Source organism: Panthera uncia (assembly GCF_023721935.1).
Source record: "Panthera uncia isolate 11264 chromosome A1 unlocalized genomic scaffold, Puncia_PCG_1.0 HiC_scaffold_16, whole genome shotgun sequence".
Lineage (NCBI taxonomy): Eukaryota > Metazoa > Chordata > Mammalia > Carnivora > Felidae > Panthera > Panthera uncia.
Window position 1 is genome coordinate 76,049,957 of NW_026057576.1, and position 21,469 is coordinate 76,071,425.

The 21,469-nt window shown below is 42.2% G+C and overlaps 1 protein-coding gene across 1 annotated transcript in view; it reads left to right on the forward strand.

The window, feature by feature from the left end:
* Positions 1-21,469, forward strand: part of MYO16 (myosin XVI) — a 458,605-nt gene that overhangs the window by 238,940 nt on the left and 198,196 nt on the right. The window contains exons 17-19 of the mRNA XM_049647209.1: positions 2,180-2,297; positions 3,102-3,173; positions 5,739-5,880. Coding sequence (XP_049503166.1) covers positions 2,180-2,297; positions 3,102-3,173; positions 5,739-5,880 — 332 coding nt within the window. The remainder of the gene's footprint in view (positions 1-2,179; positions 2,298-3,101; positions 3,174-5,738; positions 5,881-21,469) is intronic.

Below are 21,469 nucleotides of genomic sequence, written 5' to 3' on the forward strand. Positions count from 1 at the left end.
TTTGCAGGTTTCTGTCCTTGGACTTGCTACAGTTGTACTTTTAGGTTATTTTTTCCCCTTCTTCTGTGCCTAAAATGTCTGCTTCCTTATAGGAAACTGGCATAGACAGGTGGGTAAGGAACCATTCTACCAAAGTGCCCGTTGCCTGGAAACAGGGCTTTAAAAATCCATGATTGATTCTCAAAGGCAGGGCAACCAAAATGTGCTTTCCACCTGAGGTAGCTAAGAGAGAATTTAACAGCCTCTTTGGTGAAAGAAATGTGTGCCTTTTAACAAAGACATGAAAGTAATTGTTTCACTGTGATCCTTTAGGATGTCTGGTATGGGGACATTTTAGTGCACTTATGAGGATAGATCATGTTCAGTAAGGCTAGAAGAAAGTTATTTCTGGTCCTTGAATCCAGACTTGTCCTTTAAGGTGCCTCCACCTGCGACCTCTGTCATCACTGCCATCGCCGGCCAGCGGGACGGCGGGGGATTGGTGTTGGGTCCAGGCAGACACGGGGCAGCGTCCCTGGCCTCTGCTCACAGGGCAGAAGATTCCACACACGGTAATCCGTAGTGTGGCCGACTGTCACACTATGTCTCCACTGCTGAGCTGTGAGATCCTTGAGGTCAGGACAAAGCCTTCCTGTCCCCATCTGCAGAGCCCCTACCTCACAAGGCGCTGGAAAAGCTACTGAGAAGTTACTGGATTTATTAGAAAAGGGAGGAAGCAGTTGTCAGGTCGAGTAAGAAGTAAAATGTTGTTGTAACGAGCATAACTGAATAAAACTTGAGACCGTCATCTGTAATTTGTGGGTTACCAAGCCCATTTTTAAGTATTGCCACAATCCTACAGTATCATACCCGAAAAATTACTTAGAGAGCGTCCTTGTCCGTGTTCTCACTTTCAAGATGATAGAATTATACTTTGTGGTGAAAACCAGAAGATCTGGAGGAAATTCATGGAAGTCCCCAGGGCTGTATGTTCACCTATATATTTATAAAGTGAATAAGACCTATTCTTAGTAACTTTTCACAGGGAGCAGCTCTTTATTTCGAAATTGCAGACTAGAAAAATGAGGATTTGAAGACTATGTCACTTGCCCAATGTGGAACCTAACCAGCTTTACTATTCTTTTTTTTTTTTTTTTAACATTTATTTATTTTTGAGACAGAGAGAGAGCATGAATGGGGGAGGGTCAGAGAGAGAGGGAGACACAGAATCTGAAACAGGCTCCAGGTTCCGAGCTGGAACACAGGTCCGAGCACAGAGCCCGACACGGGGCTCGAACTCACGGACCGCGAGATCATGACCTGAGCCGAAGTCGGACGCTCAACCGACTGAGCCACCCAGGCGCCCCGCAGCTTTACTATTGATGTCGTTATACTAAATATTTGTTCTTCTAGAGAAGTGTATTTTTTAGCCTACAGCTTTCCCTTGATTTTTCATGCTTGCCACGGAATGGCGGTCCACGAGCCAGATTTAAGGTCTGATTTCTTTCTTTATGCAGAGTTCCACGTTCTCAGATACCGTCTTTCAACAAATGTTCTCTTACTTCCTTCTACCTTCTGCTCAAAGGTGGCTCTGGCCAAACATCCATTTCTTTCTGTTTTCCTCAAAATACCTTAAAAACACAATTAGCATTTTTTTTAATCTAGGCATAGATATTTGTATTGTGCCTTCCTGAATTTTCCAGCAGGAGTGAAAAGTTCTGTCATCATAGCCTCGGTCCATCTCAGAGGGGAGGTAACTGGGAGAGATACGCACCATATAGCAGGCATCCTGGAAGGAAGCCGCCTCCGCATCCAGCTCTGGGAGGATGCGGGCGATCTGGCCCCGGTGAGGTCCAGCCAGCCAGACTCAGGACACGGTGATCCAGTTTTCATTATGAGATTTGTCAAGAAGCTGTTGATTTATATCAGAACGTCACTTCCTCCCCCCCGCCTTTTTTTTTTGTTTAAGGAACAGAGACATTGATGTAGACAAAATGTGCACTGAATTGTGAGGTTTTGGTTTTGAGCGGAAGGTTGGTAGTTCTCTCACCAGACCCCCGGGATCTGAAAAATCCCAGCTCCACTAACGGAGTTCACAGCATTGATTTTTTTTTTTTTAACCTATTAGGTTTTTCAAGGATTTGTCTTATCTTTTCTTCTAAGCAATTCTCTCCGCTTTCTGTTTTTCTAAAACGCGTAGGAGGTAGAGAATCTGTTTGTGATCCTAGCAGCAATATTGCACATTGGAGACATTCGATTCACTGCTCTGACCGAGGCCAACTCCGCGTTTGTCTCTGACCTCCAGCTTCTGGAACAAGGTCAGTGGAGCACATCTCTCTCTAACCTCGTGGGTGTGCAGTTTTGCAGACCTGCCAGTAGATGGAGACACAGTACAGAAAAGCAGGGGGAAGAAGGCTTTCTTCGGGAGTAGAATAGAGCAGGAAAAAAAAATAATAATAAAAAAAATCATAAAAGAGCTGTATCCACTTTGTTCTTTCTTTTCAATGGTTTTGGGAATGAAGAGCAGTGGGCACATTATGTTCTCAGGCTTCCCACCATGTTTACAGAGCTGATTTTTAGGTGCATCCTGGGGTTTATTTATGTCGTTCTGAATATTTTCCACCCCCACCCTGCCGCCCAGTGTATTTTGGGGGCATGTTATTAACCACACATTTTAAACAATATAATTACTTCCCTTCAGAGGTCTTGCCAAAAACCTCTCTCTCCCCTTTGAAGTAGCCTTGTTAGTCACTCCCAGATTTTTTCAAAATACCTTAAAACCACAGATTGTCAGTGAACATCGTATCTTCACCTCATATCAAAGTAATTTAACCAGGGACTGGGAGAACGATTCAGGGCCATCTGTGAGGGCGAGGAGGGAAACAAAAAAAAAAAACCTGTTGTGATTTAATACAGGAGCCCAACCAACTCAGTAATGTTTTGATAACTCCAAGCGATTGCTCTCATTTACTTTGATAATTAAAGTGGCCGTTCAGTTTTCTTTAATACCCACAGTTCCTCATATGTAAAACTTATCAACGATGGCCCTAAAGTAGGGTGTTCTTGCCATCAAAAATATATACATTCTAACTTGATTTTTTTCAACGCGGCTTTCATTTCAGTGGCTGGATTGTTGCAAGTGTCACCTGATGAATTGGTATCTGCTTTAACAACGGATATCCAGTATTTTAAAGGTAAGCTTTACCTTCCTCTGATCGTTCATTCTGTCCAGTTTGTGGCCATCTTGGAGGCACGGAAAGTCAATGCCGCCTTGCCTTTCCCCACCTCCGGTGACTGCCCCCACGGACTGAATGCCAAACGCGGAAAGCCTTATGAACTCATCTGTTCACGCAATTATGACTCTGCCTTGTAAGCTCGTGAAGCTCTTGAGAAACCATTCTGATGAAACAGTCACCTTTCTAGCCAGTCAGTCATTTTAGACAAATCCAGTCATGAGCCCAAGAGGATCTATTCAGTTGAGTTGTCAGAACCATTTGTGTATGTCATGCCACAATACCCTCTACGTTTTAAGTCCTAATCATCGCTCCCATTTATGGGACACTTAAAAACTGATGGGAATGTGCCACAGGCCGTAAATGCCAGACTTTTAAAATCCTCACAAATGGCTGCCAAGGGGTCCTAGCCATTTGCTTCTTTAACAGATGAGAAAACTGAGATCCAAAGAGGATGAATAGCTTTGCACGTCAAATCACTAGTAAACGGCCTGTTGGGAATTAGCACCCAGTGCTGTCACGCCTACGTGTCACGTGTGGACACGGGGAATCTCCATGCCGTACGTGTGTCTATGCAGTGGGCAAACACAGTGGTCTTCCTATATGCCCTTTGGTGATTCCCCGTACATCAGCACCTTCCCCCCCCTTCCTCGTATCGGAAGTTTAAGGACTCACCCTCCAGTTGGTCTTTTTTTTTTCCTCTAATCACCACTGTCTTTATCTGCTTCTCCTCTTGGACCTACCTTGGAGGTATTTAGGTATGTGGCTTATCATTTGTGCCTTGTCTTCAGAGAGTTCCCCCATGTTCCGGAACTGTATGGATCTGCCCATTGTTCACTCAGTTACCTCTTCCTTCTCCTCCTCCACCGACTAGACCAGACACAAGCCGGCTCTACTCCACAAATACCTCCTGTTCTCATTGCCTTCTCTTTATTTCTATCACCGCTGCCTCAATATATCATTCCTTCCCTTGATCACCGAATGGCATTGTCTCTCATCTTTTGTCTGGTCTCATCTCATTTGGCTTCCTTCCACACTGCTTCAGGAATAGTCTTTCTGAATCATATTCTGCAAGTAGGATTTTCATCCATGGACATCAGCCCTTCAAAGATGCTCCCAGGCCTTCCAGAGCGAACCTCATCTCTTTGGGTTGGCCCAGGAGGCCTTTATGATTCGGGCCCACCAAACTTAGGCTGTATTCTGAGCCATTTTGTACCAGCCCTTGCATCCAATTATATTAAGTTTCTTGCACTTCTCCAAATTCATCATTTCTCATGACTTTCTAAAGAAAACTTGAACTCACCATTAATATCTAGAATTTACTACAGGCAGGTTTTTCTGCTTACACTGTCCTCCTGTCCTTACTCACCTTCCAGCACCCTCCATCATGTTGACTCCAGGGACCTTAATTCTATGATATCAGCAAGGGCACACCTGCTCTCGTAGCCACTTAGTTTGTTGATCTTGGTGGCCTTGAACCTGTAGGTCCTGGAGTCTTCCTTACCTGCTGTTTTGTTTCTTTTTTTTCTTTTGTAAATTTTTTGAAAGTTTATTTACTTTTGAGGGAAAGAGAGAGCGTGAGTAGGGCAGGGGCAGAGAGAAGGGGAGAGAGAGAAGCACAAGCAGGCTCTGCGCCGAAAGCTGAGCCTCATGCGGGGCTTGAACTCACCAACTGTGAGATCATGACCTGAGCCCAAGTCGGACGCTTAACCAACTGAGCCACCCAGGCGCCCCCCCCCTTTTTTTCCTTTTATCTCAGCCTATCTCAGAAGCAGCTCTCCTCCTGAGTCTGCATCTCCACCGATCAAACTCTCGGGTGTCATTTCACACAGCCCTCGTCCTATTACTTAACTCCCTGATCAGACTAGTGGCACAGGTTAGCCAGGCTGGCCGCGGCCACACGGTCTGAATGCTGGACCCCCTGCTCCTCTCTGCGCTGGAGCACAGCAGCTATCATAGTCTCAGCTCCACATCTTCCTCACTGATTCCTTTTTTTCTTGGTTTCTTCTCTAGTCTACTCTCTTCTAAAAGCCTTATCACTCAAGATTTGGATCCCCACGTCTTAGAGAATGACATAAACGTTTCTGCCCGAAGGCCCAAACTTGTTCCCAAACTCCACACTCGCATTGTGGTTAGCTGGACCATGTCTTTGAAAATATTTAAAATAGGACTGATTTCCCCGATGGCCAGGTTTCCAGATGCCTTGGGGAGGATTCATAGTCAAACCAGTGAGCTGTTATCAGAATGCTTGTTAAGAGGGGCCCTGCCAACCCTTGGTTCCCTAACAGAAAGGAAATTACACAGCCTGCATGGGGGTCAGAAGCTGTGCTCAGTGTTTGTAGCAAGTAAGATTGCAACGTACATGGCACTCGTTTGGGGAAACATTTTAAGAGACCTCATTTATTAGAGTTATCACATGTTTCGAACATCTTTTGGTGTGTGAGGCTATGTGACATGCACGGTGTTGTTTGCTTCTAAATGAGGGGAACCTCGTTCTTCTCTCTCCTCTCCTTTCTGCTGTCCTAGGAGACACCATCATTCGACGACACACAGTACAGATGGCTGAATTTTACCGAGATCTCTTGGCCAAATCCCTGTTCGGTCGTTTGTTTAGCTTTTTGGTGAATACCATGAACTGTTGCCTCCAGAGCCAAGAGGAGCACAGCAGGTAGGATGGACGGACACAGGTCTGCACTCTTAGTCCTGAGCCGACTTAAAAGGCACCCCTCTTACAGATGCTTTGTAACCCAGCATGACACCCAAGTTACACTATCATTAAAACATTTCGTTTGAACAAATGACTTTACCTAAAGGGTTTTATTGACTCTTTCTTAGAGATTTAAACCCTCTCCCCAGACTGGCACCCATTGATGAATTAATCAAATCATATCTCATGCATGGAGATACAAATGCATTCTCTCTGGACTGAAGGTATATTATGGCCTTTTGAGCACGAGAAATGTAAAAAAAAAAAAAGATAAATCTGGCAAGAATATTGTTAAGGAATATATAAAGCACTTACATTTGTTGAGGAGTTCCTGTCTGTCTTAGGACCAGTTAGATGATGTGTTTCAGATTAGTGATGCTTCCTATTTTCTTCACTTTGTGGCTTATTTGACGAAACGTCTCTCTGGTTATCATTTCGACTCATAGCCTTACTCGCCCGTAAGCGGTAGCTTTTCAGAACTATTTATGGTCTAAAAATTATAGTCATCCATGGCATACTTGGTTAATGTTCTTGTCACTAACAATGACTTTGAGCAGCATTGAAAGCAGAATTCACACGTGTGCTCGTCTTTGAATGAAACCCCTTGAGAATGTCTTTGTTGCCCATATAGAGTTCTCCACCAGTTTTCTAAAAATTGCTGCCTTTAGCGGTTTCTTGGAAAACACTAGAACCAACATGTATTAATGGATGCTTCTTAAAGAAACATGGACCTCTCAGAAGAGTCATGGACAAAGGGGTACCGAAGTCCTCGTTAAAATGTACACTTAGAAATCCCACCGCACACTGATCCGCACGTGCACAGCACAGTGTGGGACTGCAGGGTGGGGGTTGTTATCATCTGTATTTTAGTGGCTGTACCTTACGGTTTGGTATGGTGAGGATTCTTGGTTTTGTAATTATTTATTATCAGTTAATTTGTAATTTTCCTTTAAATATGGAGATTATTCACAGCATGATACGAATATGCTAAGTCTTGCAAATTAATCTTGTATAAAATTATTGGCAACGCTGCTGAAATTGACATTGAAAAAATTAATATTATCAATCCGGCTGCACAAAGAAACTTCTAGAAAATTTCCATTTGACATTTAAATCTAACAGAGCCTTAAATGTATATAATTGGAAAAACTTATACGTAGTCTTGATGTTTGACTACATACACACACACAGAAAAATATATACACACGAACCTTGGAAAGCATAATATTTCCCTTTCAGTGGGAATATTGCTGCTGTGTCAATATGTAAATTTGTGGGGTTAGTGCTGTCTTTTAAAATTCTTTACTAAGCAAGTGAATGAAGACAGGGATTAGTGGGAAATTAGAAGTGATTTAATGTATTACAAGTTTAACTTAGAAGACATACTATTCTCAGATGAGTCAAATTTCGCATTTTTTTTCCCTCTCATTTCTCCCCTGGGTCACCCAAACCTAAATTTAAATCTCAAAACACTGCAAAGAAAGGTTATGTTTGCAGTGTTTCTAACTCATTGAAATTCATGGAAAGCTTAAGGATTTGTAGATTTACAGACCCATTTCCGAAGTCTCAGAGAGGTCTCAACACTGGGATAAACTTAGGTTTCAATTATTTATGAATCCCCCACTTTTTGGAAATGTGTAATCATGTCAGAAACATATAAGAAATGTGTATCCCATGGTTAAAGTTGGTGAGTGCCCTTCATGCTGAAGGGGAGTATCTTTCACACCACATTTTTTTTTTTTTTGGTGAATTCTGCAAGAAAGAATCCCTGTAAATAAGATGTACTGTAACAAGTTATTAAGAGAAGTCAAGCAAAATTGAAGCAGATGATATTTTTGTTCTTGGAATGCTGGACCCATTTCCTGGATTACAGCAGAACAGCAAAAAAATTACTTTCTCTACCCAGATTCAAAATAGCGCCGCTTCTACGTTGAAATCCTGGGGTATGATGTGGGAGATGCTGATGATTAGTTAATTAGGATGAACAGCAGCCTTTGCAGTACCTGATTGGCTAGTATCGCGCCAGTGAGATCACAGCGAAGACCCCTCCCCACCTGCGGGGTGCTATGGTATTCATGTCTTCGTAGGCTACCCGCACCAGGGACCCACCCGGCTGGGGCAGCTTTCGTCCAGGGGTCACACTCTGTGGTCAGGGCACTCCAGAAACTGAAACACGCTAAAGCTTTATTTATTGGGATTAGTTGAAAATGATTTGGTTCAAGTAGGCAAAAAGGAATAATGATAAAAATAGCAACAAAGACTATATACATAATGTATTATATATGTTATTAGATGACATATATATTATTACATATGATATAGTATGACATATGGTGTAATAATATAATACCTCTGTCAGTTTAAAACTTTTGTGTTCACAAGGTGCATTATGTATCAATCAGCTTCAGCAGAAATCCTGTCGGGGCGCTTGGGTGGCTCAGTCAGTTAAGTGCCTGACTTTGGCTCAGATCATGATCTCACGGTTCACGAGTTCGAGCCCCACATTGGGCTCTCTGTTGTCAGCACAGAGCCTGCTTTGGATCCTCTGTCAACGCCCTCCCCCAACACCTCCCCTGCTCGCGCAGTCTCTCTCTCAAAAATAAATACACACTTAAAAAAAGGAAAAAGAAGAAATCCCGTGAAATAGGCAAGAACAACATGTTATTGTGGAAGCAATGTCAGCTCTGGAAAGTTGTGATGCGTGGACGGCCAGCTTCTTTATCCCCCCTTCCGATGCACCTGCCTTTGAGATGGCAGATCACTCTACACAGACCAGAGTGTCGGTGTTTAATCCACTTTCCAAGACATTTCTTTTTCTAAACTATAACTTTGACCTGTAGAGTGAAGGGAGTCCTATAGCCTGTCAATCTGTGAGAATGTCAGCTCTTCACTCAGTGCTTTCATGGTCTTTGGAGGGCATTAGGATATAATAGCACTCACCTTCATGTCTGATCCTCAACCAAGAAGTAAGACAGTCGAGTAGGGCATTAAGAGCCAAGACACGGAGTCTGTGAAGGAGACAACAGAGCCGAGAGATGCCTGCCGACGGTGAGCAAGCTGCTCCTGACCTCTGCCCTCACGAGGCCCGGCTTGCCCGGTGGTCCCGGTTGGCCTTTCGAAGATAGCGCTGGGAGCAGACCAGCAGGGACCCCGGGGAGGAGAGCCCCCAGCCTCCTGCCAGGGCCTCCTCCTTCACGTCGCGGTGGGGGATGGTGCTCCTGCAGAGCCAGGAGACTTACAGCCGGTGGAACGTCCCCCCGTGAGAGGAAACCCCAGGACCAGGAGGAAGCATCTCTACTTAACAAGATGTGAGTGCTCATTTAGGAGCTGATCGGCTTGAAAGACCGAAGGCCGATCTGATGCCAGAAGGCACGTAGGCTTTGGGACTCCTGTGCTGAGTGAGCTGGGTCGCTTTTCCTTGGATTTCCCAAAGGATACAGCTGAACCCATCTGTCTTACGGTGTGACGGGCCTGCGCTCCTGCAGACCTCAAGGTGTGGTCACTAGATATGCAGGAGGCCCTTATAGTTTACTCATAACTTGCTGCTTGTTCACATTGAGTTGACAATCTTCAACAATGAAAGTGTGATTTTAAAGTAATATAGAATAGTTTCTATAGAAACACTGATAAAGTAGTTACCTTGTATGTGACTTTTCTAGTATTACTTGGCCTCGACTCTACTGCATGTTGTCAGCTGACATCTAGTGACTGATGGAGCCATAGACAAATTCCATGTTGAAACCACTTGGGCACCCATATGTGGATTCCGATAACTTCGTATGTAGACAATTGGCCACCACCAAGAATACTGGAAACACTGGCCTTCTAGTCCGTTCTTCACTGGCCGGTTTTTTCTCAGCAAATCCGAAGCTGTATTGTCCAGGTCCTTCCTGGGGATATAGCCCTTGTCCCCAAAGAGAAGTCTCCCCTCGGACACTTTGTTCACTGCAGTCAGACCAATGTTGAGGTCTGCTTACTCTTCTCAGGAGTCTTTAAGATGATTTCCAGGGTCTCTTTTCCCCACGGAGGTAGCTTACCTGACTGGGAAACAGCAGTATCCGGCAGCTTGAAGATTCCCCGCTTCCCAAGTGGACTCAATCACCTGTCTGCCTTGTGATAGCAGATGTGATGTGCAAACACTTGGGGACTGTCATCTCCTATATTCCTGTCCACGAGTCTTCCTGTAGCTCTAAGTAGGTTTCTTTCCGGGCCCCACCCGCTGTGTTCTAGAACATCATCTTATGAACAAAGTTTGTGACATAGAGGGGATTCTGGATACATTTCCTTAATACCTCCCTACTTCCATGATTTATTTTCCCTCATCATTGTAGAAATCCTTCTCCATTTCACGATATTGGTTGGCTATTTTTAGTGTAACAGTCACAAGAGAAAGTCTTGCTCTTAAGTATTTGTTGTTCTTTTACTTAATAAAATTACAAACTTTTTGAAAAAGATACTAGGGAGACATTAAATTTATCTCTGATCGGAAAAGGCAGCATGATGGACCACACTATGTTGGCCACGAGAAAATGTTTCTTCTATTGTGTCAATGTAAGTAGACTTGTCCACAGCTCTTCAAATCTGTGGTATTACTACGTGTCTTGGTGTAACCATTCTAGTAAATAAGCGTTATTTGTGGCGTAATGAAAACATGTGTTCTTATGCCTCACCTTCCCTTAAAGAGTGTGATCTGAGGACAATGTTTATGACCCTGGGGAACACAGAGGTAGGTCCCAAGGCTGCTCTGCTCCCAAATCACTGTTCTGTGAACTCTTTGTGTCCCCAAATATCCAGTGTTGAGACAGGAATTAAAAGTGTCCCAAGGTGGGAGTCCTCTCTGTGTGGTAGCTGATGGCCTTCTAGGAAGGGAAGGGCTCCCATGGGAGATGTACTTTCCTGTAGCTGGACAATGGTTACGGTTGACCTTTTCCTGGCTCCTCACAGGTTCCCCCCTGTAGTCCTCAGGGTGTGAGAAGGGCATTTCTTCCTTCCTTCATTGCCCACATGCCACCCGTGCTGGGGCAGCCCCCTCAGGGCAGGCTCACAGCACAGACGATCTAGCCCCCACACTTCCCCAGGTGTGCATCTTGGGTTTCTCTGGGTCGAAGGTAGAGGAGGGCTTGGGAATGGGACAGCACCTTGAGAAGTCACAAGCATTTTCATTATTCACTTTTTATAACTTGTAAACAAAATACATGCTCTGAACTGCAATGAACTTTTTCTAAAGGATCATGCATGTGATTCTAAAATGAGATAAATGTCGGAGAGCCTAATGAAAGTATCATGAATAGCATAATTTTAAAAACATGATAAAATAATTTTTGCCACTCCTAAACTTAGACCCGTCTCACAGTGCAACACTTCCATCCCGGCGGCTGAATTGGCAATGTTACATTTAAAATGATCACTTTTCGGGGCGCCTGGGTGGCTCAGTTAGTTGAGCTCAGGTCACGATGTCAGTCTGTGAGTTCAAGCCCCGTGTTGGGCTTTGTGCTGACAGCTCAGAGCCTGTGTCTTCGGATTCTGTGTCTCCTTCTCTCCCTGCCCCTCCCCTGCACATGCTCTGTCTGTCTCTGTCTCTCTCTCTCTGTCAAAAATAAATAAACATTAAAAAACATTTTTTTTGTAAATGATCACTTTTCCCTAAAGTGACACCTTCCCCAGAGTTCTGGTGCAAACTTGGCCCCTGCAGAGACCCCCCCCCATGGGCCAGGAGGTTCTTGAACCTCAGAGGGGTTGTGGGAACCTTGGGAGAGTCCCCCAAATGTTCCCCAAATTTCACTCACGTTCTTCATGTGTTCTGAGTACAATGGTTTACATTCCTGAGGACACCTGAGAAGTCGAACCTGTGCAACATTTTCTGTTTCACCATTAAACACACCCTAAGATTAAATAGACTGAAAGTTATAGAAGGTTAGCATACGGAAGTTAAGAGACCAACGAGGTAGAGTGAGATCGACCATATGCTTGGTTTATTTACGAACTTACTTATTTGTTCATCCCTTCATTCCTTTGTGCACTCATTCATTTCTGTCTGCCTGTTCTGAAATCCACATTTTTTGGGCAGCACGATTTGGCATGCAAATGTATGCGGTAAATAAACTTGAGTTTCAAGCATACATATGGAGATTTGGGGGTTTGTACTGAGCCTTCGGTTTCTTAAATATGCTTACACTGTATTACGTTCTTACAATATTTTAGTTGAGCTAAACATAAACATTTAAAAACTTTATGATTAATTACATTCGGCTTCAGTGACTTATAGAAACTTTGGACGAGTTCCCCAAAAGTGTCTTCAGACACCAAAGCTGACAGTTCATCTTCCTCATTTTCATCCTGAGTCCTCGTGTATCCACACCCGTTCCCCCTGGTTCCTCCAAGAACCTCGGTTGGTGCCCAGGGTGATCTGAGGATAATGAGAGGACACATACAAAGTTGTCCGAGTGGCACCTGATGTGGCGGGAGTGGCTGGAAAGAATGTTCCTGGTTTATGGCAGTCTGTCTGTGGAGAGGGAAGGTTCTGAAGAAATGCAGATGGGCGGCATGTTGAAAACCTGAGATGCGGTCCAGTCTTTTCCACCGAATTTTGATTTGGTGACCTTGTTTGTTTTGGGGAGTGGCAAGTAGGGGAACTGTGTTGCTCCCTAGAAATAGGGATGTCGCTGTTCACGTACACTCCCGGATGGGAGGGACGTTTTCTGTTTGCTCCGTTGTCTTTGCAGTAAGCAATGACAATGGATTTGCCCTGATCAGTTTCCATATTCTGTCCTTTCTGTTTGGACACGCCCATGACTCGCTTGCCCGACTAGTCCAGAGCGCAGTGTGTGGTCCTTGATTATTGTGCAGATGAGGTCTACGTGGGCTAGAAACCATGATATTTCCCACTCAGTTAGGGGGTCCTTGAGGAAAAACTCACGTGGCGGGATGCCAGCTCCTAGCTGTGGACAGGTGAGTAGCAGTGCCTGGACTATGTTTTGGCTGTGACTTGAGCAGAGAGCTGGTGCTCTCAAGGGTGGGGGGACCTCTGAGCACCTGGAGACAGGTGGGAGAATGAGGTCAAATTGGAATGAAGCCTCCAGGTTTTCAATATGAAAGTGATGCTGTCTTTCATGGGAAGTAGGGGGTCACCACCCCAGCAAATGTCTAGAGTCTCTGTCCTTCAATCTGCAGACTAAGATCGATTATGGAAAGAGAAAAGAAGGCTGTTGAAAAGATATCACTTGTGAAATTTCTCACTCTTCAATGCTGCCTCTCCTACCCAGGAAAACTGTAGTGTGGGGTTAAAATAACAGACAGAAGGGCCACCTGGGTGACTCATTCGGTTGAGCATCTGACTTTGGCTCAGGTCATGATCTCATGGTTCGTGAATTCAAGCCCCACATTGGGCTCTGTGCTGACAGCTTAGAGCCTGGAACCTGCTTTGGATTCTCCCTCTCTCTCTCTCTCTCTCTCTGCCCCTCCCCCACTCACAGTCTGTCTCTCTCTCTCTCAAAAATGAATAAACGTTAAAATTTTTTTAAATAAATAACAGACAGAAGTGTTAAACAGATACACCAGTGAGAAAGAGAGCCAGACTGTTTTAGAGAGGAGTTGAAGTTTTCTTCAGTTCTTTTCTTGTTTTTTTTTTTTTTCTTTTTCTTTTAATTCACATATCAATTCAGTGATTTGGTTCCTGAAATCATCAGCAGGATGTTTTCTGTATTTGGCCCTGCTTCTGAATGCATATATTCTGATAATAAAGAAAAATCATTTTGCAAGTTAGCATGGAACATCCTAGATATCCAGAAAGATTCCCATCGGCATAGTCACCAAATGGCAACCAGCAGTCTGGCTGGGGTCTTGGCAGGGGACGGCGGTGTCACCCCGCGTGCCACAGCCGATGACTCACTCGCTGAAACGAGAAAACAGAAACACGTCCCGGGGGACATAAATTTCAGGTGCTGTCACCGAGGCAGGTGAACCCACTCCTGCCCAGCATCTGACACCCCTGGGAAGGCTGTGAGTGTCCAAATGAACTTGGAGACTTCGTGGTAGGATGGGAAGAAGCAAGTTAATGTTCAGACCTCAGAAAAATTGCCCTCGTTCCTTAGATGAGACTTGCTCTTTTCTCTTAATTAGAGAGAACAAATATTTCCTGGAGGGAAAATGGAAGCATAGCTTTGGAGAGCTCTGCAGGCTGGGTTACAAAAGGAACCTGTGTCAGCACTTTGGGTAATGTGTATTTGGTCTGAAGACTGTCTCGCTGAACGGGGGAGGGGGCCTATCTCGACCTTGGTGCTCCGAAATGAAAATACAGCGGATTAACCGGGTCAGCCGGATATGTGGCTTACGTTGATCTGGGAAGTCTCCTCAGTTTTATTCTGCTGTGAATTCAGTTCATATACTAATCATTTTGAATATTTACTTGCACATAGGCACACGTTTGTGAGAGTTCCAAGGATTTTAAGTAGAAAGTAATATTTTTCCCGTTTATATTGGATTATGTAGGCCAGTTTGTTGTGATCACCCATTTATCTCTCCTTGAGGCAATCATGTAGGGCTTAATGTACTTACGAAATGTTATAGTGTCTTTTGTTAGGTGAGAGTTTAGTTTGAGAATCCGGTGAAGGGCATAAACACAGACTTGCACATAGAGTCCCTCGCGTAATTTCTGGGGATGAATAGACCAAACCCACCCGAACAAAATCCATGTACCTGGGCTGTAACGCTCTTTAAATTTGTTTATTAATGAACTTAATACTTCTGAATTTACACTGTCAATGTGGTTGATGGTGTCCTGATAGTTCTTGAGGATTTCTAAGTCAAAGTATTTTTGGTAATGATTTTGTGGCTATCTCGAGATGTTTTTTAATTAAAAAATTATCGTCAACAGTTTCAGAAAACCTCTGTGATTTTTAACAACATACCCTGACATACCTTCTAGTAGGTGAATAACGATTTTTCAAACACTAATAGGGCAGTAAGCATGTTGACCTAGTCTGTGAGATTATATTTGGTAGGTTAGATTTTTAGCTATAACCGAGTATGGGGCAAGGATCTCGTCTGTCAGGGCCAGGAAGTCAGAAAGGTGGTTTATAATGCGCTGGGGGGCCTGGTGGTGCTAAGGAGACAGCATCTTTGTGCTGTACTTCCAGCAGCCATTAAAAATATCTTTTGGATTACGGTTCATACCTGGACTGTGCACAGATCATCTCTACTTTACCCACCGCCTTATGACTGTGTCAAATCCCGTCTCCAGGCTGTTTGTTTGCCTTCTTGAGGGGGATTTGTCATTACTTATACACCTGCTTCTTGGGTTCCACAGGATGCATAGACCTTAATCCAAATCGGGTGTGTGTGTGTGTGTGTGTGCGTGTGTGTGTGTGTGTATGTGTGATTATATTGTTCTTAAATTATTTAACCAGAAGGCTCTTCTTTTTTCTTTGAAAAGTCAGGTGCAACCTCTGACTTTTTAAAAAGACTTTTAAAAGGCTATGCAATGTGGCCATAACATTTATACACGTTCTTAAGAAAGTACCATTTGTTTTATCTTTTGCCAAGAAACGAGGCCAGTTTGGGCAGGTTAAGTCTTTGAGCTACAAGTTTGCTGTTTCGTCTTCTCCAAGGTGGGAGCCATTGGGAGCGTCCCTGGGGATGAGAATGGTCCATCACTGTGACTTGAATATCTCAAAACGGTGCAACAGCATCATTACCCTGCCAAATGCTACCCACAGATGCGTCGCCTCTGTGTTAGCTGAGGGCTTGCCATCATTCCCTCCAGCTGGAGGCTTTAAGTGGGCTGTGTTTTACTCCTTCCTGAGCCAGATGAGGAAGAAAGATTTTCTTGAAAAGGAGGAATGTGATTTTTCAGAATATCTGTGCTCCATCATCCTCCCAAGTAGGGAGAGAACTTGTACGATTATCTCCTGACTCCAGTTTTAAGTGTCTTCTTCTCCTTGGGAACTACCCACGTCGCTGATTGGACAATCTGTAGTGATTGTCAACAGTGTGGGGTAGGGCAGGGCTTGGTGACCATCACAAAGCCAAGGGATATTAAAAATAACTTAAATCTTTTTGCCAGTGGGGCGCCTGGGTGGCTCAGTCGGCTGAGCATCTGACAGCTGGTTTCGGCTCAGGTCACGATGTCAGGGTTCATGAGTTGGAGCCCCGTGTGGGGCTCTGGGCTGACAGCTTGGAGCCTACTTGGGATTCTCTCTTCTCTCTCTGCCCTTCCCATGCTTGCGTGCTCACTCTCTCAAAATAAGTAAATAAACTTAAAAGTATCTTTTTGCCAAATCACACACATCTTCCCCATAACACTTAAGGATTAGAGAATTTGAAATACGCCCCCCCCATCTTTTTGGGGATGAAATAAGTGAAGTAGCAATCTAAATGGTAAGCTAAGTGATAGGCAAGTGGAGTAAGAAAAAAATGTCTAGATATTAAACGCTTTTTCACTGTTATTCTGATAAATTGGTAATTAATTTCCCCAAGAAAACGTCTGACCGTATGATGTATTGAACCTCACTTGAAAATCCTAAGTAAAATCTCATTCTCTTATCCCTCTCTCTCTCTCTCTCTGTCTCATTTGATATGAATTTTATAAATTCTGGTTAAAAGTTCAAAAACGGTCAGAGACATTATCTGTCCTCAATTAGAGACACAAAACTGGGAACGAAGTGAAACTTGATTCTGAAGTAAGGATCGAAGGTGTAAATGAATCCAATTAAAAACCAAATATTTACTTATTAGTTTTAATTTTCTCCCTTAACAGTTTATTAAAATGATTATCAAGATTTAAACTCTTTGATGGATAGTACAAATCAAAAAGACATCTGCAAGAGAGATAATCTAAAAATCCAGACCATCGGTTCCTAAGTCATTAAGAGTTGGCAAAATGTTATTTTGTGCATGACTTTATCAATTATAATGTACTTAATTCTTTAATAAATGAATTTATATTATTCATTCCCAGTTGCCTCATAGAAATACTCAAACACTTGCTGTGCATTTGTGGGAAAAAGAAAATAGACTTACCCAGTTTTTTATGATATCTGTCTTCATGAAGGGTCTTTTTGTGGAGGTGGGGGGAGATGTATGCATCAGGAAGGGTATGGAGGGTGTGGCCAGGTCAGTCACTCACCTCCTATCTAGAAGGAACACTGCCAACACTCGCCACTTCCGCTTCAGACTTTTCATATAGAAGAAGGGAGATTACAAGTAAAAGCTCAAGTTCCTTTTGTTTGCTGACAAAGATCCTTTCTTCTTCCTCTTCCGCCCCAGATACAGCAATATCATCAATCCTGGGTAAATTTCCCACAGTTTTTTTTTTTTTTTTATTTGTTTAGATGTTGTTGTTGCAAATCTGTATAACATTGTGAGACATTAAGAATTGAAGACATGCTGGGGCGCCTGGGTGGTTCAGTTGGTTAAGCGTCCGACTTCTGCTCAGGTCATGATCTCACGGTTTGTGAGTTCGAGCCCCGTGTCGGGCTCCATGCTGACAGCTTGGAGCCTGGAGCCTGCTTTGGACTCTGTGTCTCCCTCTCTATCTGCCCTTGCCCCGCTCATGTCCTGCCTCTCTCTGTCTCTCAAAAATGAATAAATGTTAAAAAAAAAAAAAAGAAGAAGAAGAAGAAATGCTATCTTGTGCCGGGACGCGGTGGTCTGACTTCAGGCCCCTAGTAGACAGCCTTTTCCTACCTCAAAGTCCCCTTCCATTTGTTCCTAAAACCCTTAGATTTTCAAAACATCAGGAATTTACTTCTGTTCATATGAAGGATTGATAAAATTTTATATTTTTAGTCAAATTTTCCACGATCCCTCCCCCACTTATCCCCAATTATTAGAAATGCTTTTTTCCCCTCCTGATTTTTAATCTGTTTCACTAAAACTGTATCAATAACATATTGTTTTAATAAGTAAGTCCTCATATAATAACTTTTTATTTTCCTCTCTGTTTTGGTTATCCCTGGATCTTTACGTTTGCATATGAATTTTACAATCACTTTGACTCAGTCCATAAAAAAAATTCTTTGGGGATTTCAACTAGAAATACATTTATAGATTAATATGGGGAGAATTGGTTTGTTTAGATTCTTTTCTGCCATAAATATGATCTTTATTTCTATTTGTTCATGTATTTTTTCTTAAATATCTTTGTATTTTTGTCAATTTCTTGCACATCTTGATTTTTTTCTATGCTCTTGTACTTTTTGTTGCCATTTTTCTATTACGTTTTAATTTGTTTATTGGGAACTCTCAATCTTGCATTTCATATGTTGATCTTCTATCTAGAAACCCTGCTGACTTTTCTTATTAGTTCTAATAATTTTCCTGTGGAATAGCTTAGTATTTTCTAATGTAAATGATCATAATTACTTTTTTTTCTCTTCTTTGTGTCTTATGTCTTTTATTTCTTCTTCCTTTATTGCATTGGCTAGCACGGCCAGTATAATGTTGATAATTTGTGGTGATAGTAGATATTCTTCTCTTGTTTCCAAATTAATGTAATACCTCTAAATATATGCCTTTAAGTAATCTGCTTACTTAGGATTTCAGAGATAATCTTTCCTAAGTGTTTTCAATGTAAAGCTTAATGTAAAGCTTTTTTCCTGTACACATTGAGAGTACTGTGACTCTCTCCTTTTCTTTGCTCACATAGCAAGCTATGTTGACGTATATATATATTTTTTATGTTGAAAAATTCTTCATTTAGAGTGTGAATTCTGTTTGGTCATAATGTCCTAGATTCAATTTTCTAGTGTCTATTAAAGATGTTTACATTTATTTTCACTAGTGAGAAGAGATTCTATTTTTTTTCCTTCTTATCCAATCCTTTGCTCTCAGGTTTATGTGAAAGAGAAAATTGCGTAGCTTTCTCTGTTTCTCGCCTCTCTAAAATGGTGTGGGCTAAAGGAAGATGGTATGTGCCCTGAATGCCTGGTGAAAGTCTTTCTAAAATCTTTTCGGGTGGTGGAGGGTGGATTGCCTTTTGAATACTAATTATTTTATGATTTTATTTAATTTATTTTTTAACATTTATTTAGTTTTGGGAGACAGAGAGAGACAGAGCATGAACAGGGGAGAGGTGGAGATACGGGAAGATACAGATTCCGAAGCAGGCTCCAGGCTCTGAGCTGTCAGCACAGAGCCCGACGTGGGGCTTGAACTGTGAGATCACGACCTGAGCCAAAGTTGGACGCTTAACCAACTGAGCCACCCAGGTGCCCCAACTACTCATTATTTTAAAGTTTATAGGTCTAATCAGATGGTTTTGTTTCTTTTTTAAGTCATTCATATTTTGTAGAAAACTGTCCACTTTAATTTTAAATGTATTCACCAACTAAATCATAGCTTTGTTTTACAGTCCTTCAATCTCTCCTGTAGCTGTAGTTTGACAACATTGACATTCCTGGTTATTTATTTATGCCTTTGCCCCAATATCACTGAAGAATCTTGCTTGAAACCTGCCTCTGAAAATTATTTGTCTTAAAACATCTTTTTTGTTTTCATTTTTCATGTTAATGTTATTCATTTTATTAGGTCCTGCAGTTTCATTATATCCCTGTTTTCACTTCCTTTGAATGTTGCTTTTTTGTTTTTGTTTTTTTTTCCCCCTACTTCCTAAGTGGAATGTTTGTCTCCTATTTTTCAATGATTTTGTTGACCCTGAGTCTGTAAAGTATCTCCCAAGGACCTAGTGCCTTCCAGACGCTTACCATGTAGTGCTCCCTTTGTTGTTTAGTTCTAAATATTTTGTCTTTATGCTGTTTCAGAGATAAAATAACAAACAGTTTGTCAGAAAAATAAATTTGACACACCATGTTTTTCCCTCCCTTCACCCAAACTGGGAAGTTTTTTCCCCATTAAATAATGAGATTTCTTTGATTCTTATGAATATAGTATGAGTGACTTCTATTTCTGTGTAGACTTATTTAAATCATGGTGCTATCGCCATGACAACCAGAACTACACAATTTAGCAAACTATCTGAGACAAACCTGCTTTCTAAATAATTCTCCTTCTGCTCCGTTTCCTTACCAAAACACCCATATGTATAATGATTTCCTGAAGAGCTAAGAACCTTTTCTCTGTAATTGTACATTTGTTTTTCATTATTTTGGGAGATCCATTTTTTTTTTCCAATAGAAAGATCGAGAGGAATGAAAAATATTAGAGTTTTACCAAAGCAGCATTTATTGTAATGCTCAGACAAAATTTTAAATTGCCACATAATACATACAAAATAATGGTTAAAATTTTACCACCCTTGTTATAAACGTTACCAAATACTATGGACACAATAATGGATACATTTAAATATTAATCATGATTGTGTGATAAATTGTTTGAAGAACAGTGCGGATTATTGAACCAATAAATAACCATGTACTTTTCCCTTAAGTACATGTTTTCAGGAGATGGAAAAAGAGATTTGTCATAACTATGAGAGTATGACATTTTTCGTATCAAACAGGGGTTGCTTTTCGTTTTCGGTAACGACCATCATATAATTTGCAAATATTTTTGGAGACTCAAACAGATTCAACAAAATGTGTAAGAAACTCCGTGATTTAGAAGGCTAATGAAAAACCTCCCAGCCTTCTCCTTCTCCATTTCTTTTTTGAGCCCAGCTTGCAGAGGTTAGAGCTTGTATATTTTATCCAAAGGATAAAATTCATCGCACTGCTGGCCATGCCCACTCTCTTGTTTTACTTCTAACTCGGGAAATGCATTTGGCCTCTTTTCCACCCCTTGATAACCTGTCCTGCTCAATAGAGTTAACCAAATCTGTATTTATTATGCTCCTCTGTGCCTGTCATTTGAGCACAGTGGCTGTTCTGCCAGAATAAATAATGCTGCAGTGCCGTTCAGAAATGAGAGCACAATGTCCCAATCTGGCTCTTGGTGACCCTGTCTCTCCCTGAAGAAAACACCAGGGAGGAAATGTCAGTACCGCAAGTTTAAATATTGTTTGCCTGTTTCTATTACAATTTTCTAATTGAGGAGGATGTGCTTTTCAACATTTTTGGGTTCTGTCAGCTCCAGGTTTTTCAACTTTTTTTTGCTTCATATACCATCTCATTAAAAATACATTTCCGGGGCGCCTGGGTGGCTCGGTTGGTTGGGTGACCGACTTTGGCTCAGGTCATGATCTCACAGTTTGTGAGTTTGAGCCCTGCATCGGGCTCTGTGCTGACAGCTTGGAGCCTGGAGCCTACTTCAGATTCTATGTCTCACCCTCTTTCTACCCCTCCCCTGCTCACGCTCTGTGTCTCTCTGTCTCTCAGTAACAAATAAACGTTAAAAAAAAAATTAAAAATACATTTCTAAGCCTGGCTACTGTGCAGATGTTAATACGTGATAAAGGTGTACTTATAAAAAAAAGGTGCAATTATTGTGGTTATCATTTATTAGACATTACCTATAAATGAGCTGGGCTTTGTGCCAAGGATTACTGAAGTTAATATTGACATTAGCCATGAGGTGAGTATTGCGGACTCCCTGTTTTAAATAAAGAAACTGGAATTCAGGTTTAGTAAGGGGCCTGTTTTAAATAAAGAAACTG